Source organism: Salvelinus namaycush, chromosome 30 (genome assembly GCF_016432855.1).
Source record: "Salvelinus namaycush isolate Seneca chromosome 30, SaNama_1.0, whole genome shotgun sequence".
Taxonomy (NCBI): domain Eukaryota; kingdom Metazoa; phylum Chordata; class Actinopteri; order Salmoniformes; family Salmonidae; genus Salvelinus; species Salvelinus namaycush.
Window position 1 is genome coordinate 2254425 of NC_052336.1, and position 6754 is coordinate 2261178.

At 45.2% G+C, this 6754-nt stretch overlaps 1 protein-coding gene across 1 annotated transcript; it reads right to left on the reverse strand.

Moving 5' to 3' along the window:
* Positions 1-373: 373 nt before the first annotated feature.
* LOC120025200 (RNA-binding protein MEX3B-like) lies at positions 374-4712 on the reverse strand. The gene is made up of 2 exons (XM_038969665.1): positions 4127-4712; positions 374-3217 (listed from the first exon to the last, which is right to left on the reverse strand). The coding sequence occupies exons 1-2, from the start codon at positions 4356-4358 to the stop codon at positions 1800-1802; spliced, it is 1650 nt and encodes a 549-aa protein (XP_038825593.1). The 5' UTR covers positions 4359-4712; the 3' UTR covers positions 374-1799.
* Between the last annotated feature and the right edge of the window lie 2042 nt (positions 4713-6754).

Consider the following 6754-nt stretch of genomic DNA (forward strand, 5'->3'; position numbering starts at 1 on the left):
TGTTATAGAACGTTTAGATAGATATCTGTAAGGTAGAGGGTTTGCAATCAGGTTCACTGTTATTATGGATCAGTATTTCACTATGTTTGTACTGTGTGTTATGTCCTGCCTCCTTTTTAAGCAAATTATCAAATTAATTTTAACCCACGGTGAGATAAAGTGAATCAAATCAGCTCTATTTGTAACTTTTCCGTCTGCAATGCTCTAAACATTTCACCTTCCTGAATACGGCTGGTGTTGCCAGCCCCATGCTCCAACAAACTGAAGCATCAGAACAGTAGTACAGCAACATGGATCTAAATGACAAGTAATCCATGATATAAACAAGACATGAAGCAGACAACTCATGAATGTACCCTTTTTTTTATTGGACTTATATAGAAATAATTTTTCTAAACAAAGTAGCACCGTTACTTAAGTTTTACTTTATCATGTAGAACTGTCAGAAAAATAAAACTCTCGATACATTTTCAAATCTTGTCTCTGCAAATATAACATTAGTATTTGACGCGAGGTTAAAGGCCCTTTATCATAAAATAAAATATACTTTGTTCTTAAACTTTGCTCAATAAAGTACATTTACACTCAAGTAACAGCACCTACATATACATAAACAAGTGGTAAACAAATGTATTAAAATAGAAATATTAAAACTATAGTGGTGCAACAGAAGTCTGTAAGTCCCACTGGAATCTAATTCATACAAATTTTTAGAAAGCATAAACGTTTTTTTGTTCTTTTTTGTTTGACTTACTAAGTTTCATACATTTCAACATTTCGTAATAATATAGAATAAAATATGCTTTATATTACTGAATAGAAAATATGCTGGGTGAAGCGATTTAAAAGACATTTTTTGCTGAACCTATAAAAACTCCATCCCAACAGAATACTGTCAAATGTAAATACACATCCTTGTGGTTCTTGTATTTCCTCCCACAGTCTGTGTGATATTAAAATAATACAGTGATCATTGCCATAAGGTCATACTAAAAAATAAACAATATTTGAACCCAGCTACAAAAAAAGTTCACTGAACTTAAATAAAAAATATCTGTAAACATCTTTGTAATACGAAATATAATCTTTCAAGTCAAAAAAGAATAACATACTTCAATCTGTATTAACGTAATTAATATTACAACTTGTTCATCGACGTGGAATATTTTCCCATTCTATACATATATAAGCAGGATATGTTGTTGTACTCCCTCACATGGTTGGCTGACCTTAAACTGCAGTATCTTCACCTTACAAGAACTTAAGAAGTCGATGTCCTGACAAACTTGTCTCCCTCTGACATTCGATCAGGGAAACTGGAAGGCTTTTCTCTGCTAACAGTCTGACCAAACGACTCTTAAGTACCTCAGTCCAAGACCTTTCTGCCTTTCTCCTAACTTCATAAATGTTGTGTACAATTCATTACTACGACTACTAAATACTATGCTGGAGTATTTTAAACATGCATTTGTAGATGTTGAAAATATCTTTCTCCCTCAAGCTACAGTAAGTTATTAACTATTCCCACAGAGCCCTTATGAGGGATGTCTATCCCTTTTCTGGATACTGCAGCTTTCCTATACATACATATGTATATACACAAACATATATCCCCATACAATACGGTATAGGATCCTTTCAAGCAGAACAAGAGTCTTGTTTTAGTTGTGGTTGTTGCTATCGTAGTCAAGACCCAGTCATCTTGGTAATATTGTCAGTCAAGAAAGACTTGGTCATCTTGGTAATCAATGTTCATCTTGGTAATAACATCATAGTCAGAGAGTCATAGAGACAACGTCTTATGAAAATATACGTATGGCCTGAGTGACCCCTGTGTGGCACACGGGGCATTTGGGCTCACTCCTCTGGCAGATGCGGTTGGCACACTCCATACAGAACAGGTTGTGGCCACAGGGCACCAGAGCTGCAATTACTTCGCTCTCAAAGCACAAGGAGCAGTCGCGGCTGCCCTTTCGGCTGGTGGAGGAGGAAGAGGATGAAGAGGAGGCTGAGGAGTCACAGGGCACCCCGGGGAGATGGGGCCCGGGCAGAGAGGCCATGCCGTTGGAGCTGGGGTACCCGTGGAAGCACCGGGGGCCTCCTCCTGGGTCGCTGCGGACTCTCCGGGCCAGGGGGTGATCGGTGGGTCCTCCGGTGTTGTTTTGGAGGGGTGGGGACAGGCGGGGCTGAGGGGTACAGCCGCCGTTCATCCTCCTCTGGCTCGTCACCATCCCGTTGGCATTCGTGGAAGCATTGGCTGATGGGTAGATGGCAGAGGAGGTGGAGGTAGGGGAGCTGGAGGATGAGGAGGAGGGAGTCATCCCCCGCTCGTACTGGGACCAGAGGAGGCCGGGCGGGGCCGGCGTGGGGTTGAACCCAGGCGAGGTGTCGCTGAAGGTCATGTCTGTGCAGTCGGGCGAGATGACGCCGCCACCATAAACAAAGCCATTCCCGTTGGTGTTGATGTTCAGGTTGTTGTTGTTGTTGTTGCCGTTGCTGGCGGTGTAGCTGAGCGCCGGGGAGGGGGGGCTGTAGTCCGCCATGCGCGAGCCGCTGTTGGTGCCGAAGTAGGAGTCTGTGGACGCGCTGCCCAGAGAGGATGAGGAGTCGTTGCGGTAGTTGGAGAACGGTTTGCGTCCTGACGTGGTGGCAGCACTCTGCGGGTTACTGGGCTTGGACCATAGGGTGGGGTGGCCATGAATGTCAAACCCGACGTCCGTGCCATTGGCATGGAAGTCGTTCTCGTCCTGGAGCTCAATGAGGCCACCAGTCCGCATGGTGATGTGGGCCTCGATCTCCTCCCGAGCACGGTCCACGTTCTCAGGCATGCCCGTCACCTCGAACACGGGCTCCTTGTCCCGGCTGGGAGTCACGATGTAGGTGTGGGTTGTCTGCTGGATGCGCTTGATGGTGGCCCCCTTGGGACCCACGACCAGCCCAACCACCCTGTAAGGAACCCGGACTTGGATGGTGGTCTGGCCCGGAAGGTTGGGGGGTCCAGGGGCCGGGGTACCACCTCCCGTTGTCCCGTTGATGCTTGTGTTCTTGTTCCGGGAGGCCCGGATCATGGAGAAGTGCTCAGCCGCAGAGATGATCTCTCTCCTGGCCATAGCGACGTCCTCCCTCCTCCCGGTCACCACGAACACCGGCTCCTCGCCACGCACGGGCGTCTTGATGTAGGTGTTGGTCTTGGCTCGTAGCGCTTTGATTTTGCATCCTGTGGTTACACAGGAAAAGGGGACAGTAAGTGCATGTCAAAATGTTGAGGGACAAAAAACATCATGTGACTGGGGTGGAAATGTGGTCTGTGTGCTGCTTGAAACAGCTGGGATGTGTGAGTTTGTGTTTTTATTCTCAGTTATTTCAGAAAGGCTAGAAAAACAATTCACCCTATCTTATCTGGGATAAATTCAAACCACATGCTCTACGACTATCATGTCCATATGCCAGATGAGGTCAAAAATAGCACAAGTAAATGTGTGGGGGATGCGTGCAGAATCCATGATTTTCCCTTAGCACAGCAACATATGATAGGAGAAATGCAAAGGAAACATCCACTAACTGTCAATATACATTTTATTTAATTAAAATGTATCTTGGCATTATACGAACATAGATAATTCTACTTGGTTGATTCAATTTCCGGGCATAAATGCAGAAAGATCTATTCCAACCGCCTCCAGGTGTAACTATTTTATAATTAAAAATGGGGAACAGTTGACGAAAGCAGCCGAGGATTGAAAAATCCCTGGCGTCGTGGGCTGAGGCAGAAGCCTATCTGGGACAAGAGTGTTATAACATGACAAAGGGAGTGAATCCCCTGTGGAAATATAACACTCCCCGCCAGAGCGCTGTCTGTCTATATGTATGAGCGCTACGGTAGCAGCCAAACTATTCCTTCGCTTGCCTTTGTTTTGCCGAAGATAACAACTGACATATTGCAGTGGAAGGGAGGTGGAAACCCATATTCTGCATGTATGTGTAACAGCAAACTAACGCCCAGGCTATACTAACCTACAGTCAGGCAGTGTAACATTGACTCTGGCCAGCTGCTGGCTATAGCTGCAAGATTGTATCCTAACAAAGAAACAGCGAAAATGAAAAGCAAATACAGTAACCTACTCACCTTGTCTGCCGACGATTTCAGCTACATGCTCCGAACTAGGCACCGGGACACATTCGGTCATATTGACACTCTTTTTCCGGTTAGACTCGTTGTCATATAGCCCGTTCTCGTCGTTGTCCAAGCCGAGCAAGGAGAGCTGGTCCAGAGCTAACTGCAGGGCTCTCTGGTCGTCCAGGGCGTTCTCCTGGTTGCTCCCATTCCTCTCCATCTCGGCGAACAGTGAGCTAGGCATCTTTGCGTTTTTGCAGTCTAGAGCAGTGAGCGCAGACAAAGAGGGAAAACACGGAAGCTGGGTAGGAAAAGGAGTGATGATGGGAAAATGGGGCACCCGACCGGTTTCAAGCTAATGGTGCAAATCAGTGCGCTTTTTTCTTTCTCTTTCTCCTCTAGCAGTTACAAAATCAGTGCAAGCAATCCGCCCTACAAGAAAGGGACCTATTTTCTTGTTGATGAGCCCGACTCCCGAAATGTGCCTTGAGAAGGGCACAGAAATGCCTATTCCAGAGTTGTAGGTTGTCTTTGCTGGAACGCCGGCGGTGGTAATATTCCTTCACAAGAGCCCCTCCCAACTGGACTCACACACTCAGCTCTTTTCTGTTTCTGTCTGACTTGCTGCAGAGCCAGACAGCACTACTGGGGGATATGTGCGAATGACGTCACCCACCAGGGCAGGGTCGGTGCGGCGCTGCTTGGTGAATTTGCATAGCCGGAACCGATTGGACAGGCGCCGTGGAATGGGAGGTCACAGAAGCGCTTCCCCAGTCCCTGAAAGAAATAGCCTATACTCCCTCCTTTGTTGTCTCCCTACATCAAAACGCAGTCTTTTTTTGATAAGAAAATAAATGCGTTTATATTCCGACTTCCTCATGAGGAGCTTTGTTGTTTATGCCTACTGTGTAATAAATAGTGGTCTCTTCCTGAGCGCGCGCATGTTTATTACAAGCGCATGTAAATAAATGAGGTCACGCGGTTATTATATCCCCATGCGGCTTTTCTTTGTGTGTCAAATAGCGCATTGTCAATCAAACAAGCTTTGTCGGCTCAGTGCATGCGTCGCTTTGTTATTTTTTAAGTAAATATGCAAACTACCCAACTTACACAAAGGTCTATGCGTCAAAATGAGAGCAGTTCTTAACAGTTGACAGTATCCTTTAAAAAAACATAGCGCGTAATTCTATATAAAACATGTAAATGGTTTACTTATAAGTGTTCAATGCTATGAAGCCAAAACCCAGACATTATATTACTATCATATGTCAAATGATACGTTTTTTAAATCAATTAATAAAAACATGTGTGTTGCAGGGCATGCCCAGACATGAGCTTTTTGTTTGGTTTTTCTCTGGCAAGACCCCTCTCTCCCTCCCCTCTCTCCTTCTCTCTCTGCAAATGTCGGCCAGCTCTTGGCATTGAAGCCTATCATGACTCATGACACATGTATTTAATGATCACTAACAATAACTGTAGCTGTAGAATGATTTTCGAAACATCCTCGCACTGAATTGGCACGCTCATCGTGACAGGCATTTGCCTCCGTGACATCAGTGTCCCTCTGCCTATTTGCTTTGGACTTGAAACCAACAGCTAGCAGGTAATTCATTGTTGCGTTCAAACACCACTCATTTCTGAGGATGTTTACACCAGTGAAGAGCGCAGCGACAGAGAGAGTTACCACTCCGCGTCCTAAACTAGGGGAAACCCAATACATAATTAGATCTACTGGCCCAGATATTAAAGCTTAGTGCTAGGATACCCTACTATAATACGTGATGTAGGCTATAGGCTATATCAGGTCTAGTAAACGGCTATTAACAGTGTTTATTGTTTGAATGAGGGACATTGAGTTAATAAGATGGTAGTACCCTAAACATTCATAAAGGTAGCAGGTAGCCTAGCGGTTAAGAGTGTTGGGCAGGCATCCGAAAGGTCGCTGGTTCGTGCTGATTAGGTGAAAGATCTGTCCATGTGCCCATAATTTAACCATAATTGCTCTGGATAAGAGCGTCTGCTAAATTACTAAAATGTAAAATAGCTAAACTACTGATTAAGGTCCCCAAATTCAAGGCGCAGTGTTATTTCGATTCTAGAATATAATTTCCCCCATAAAAAATGAAGCAATGAGACAGAACACAACAGCTTCACATATATATTTTTTCTACAGGTCCTATATCATCCAACAATACAGTCCTATTGACAATAGCTATTGTCAGTTTGCATATTTCAGTTTATTGCGGGCATTATGTAAACGTTAGCCCCATGGTGGGGAGCTGGGAGGGGAGGAGGGGCGGGTGAGAGGTCTTTCTGCATCCAGCGACCAACGTGCCCTTTCTGGCCAGGCAAGGACCCCGCGGGGAGGGGGGGACAGCGGGGGAGCCGCTTCTTTCAAAACAAAGGAAATTTCAAACCAATTCAGAGCCATTGAGACGAGAAACACTCGCCTTTGTCACCTCACTCTGCGCTCACAATTGCTATGCTAAAATCAACCGCTCCGAACCTGAGAACGCGGGATGGGAACCTCTTGTTATTGGAACCCCCTCCATCCAACCCCCTCTCTCTTTTTTTGTTGCATTGTCGCATTATCACATTGTCTTGTATCAGGGGGTTTGAATGCTGGCTTTAAAACATCTG

Coding starts and splice junctions, on each gene's coding strand:
- LOC120025200 (XM_038969665.1), bottom strand. CDS start 4,358: ATGCCTAGCTCACTGTTCGCCGAGATGGAGAGGAATGGGAGCAACCAG. Junction 3,218..4,126: donor TGAAATCGTCGGCAGACAAG/GTGAGTAGGTTA, acceptor GTGTAACCACAG/GATGCAAAATCAAAGCGCTA.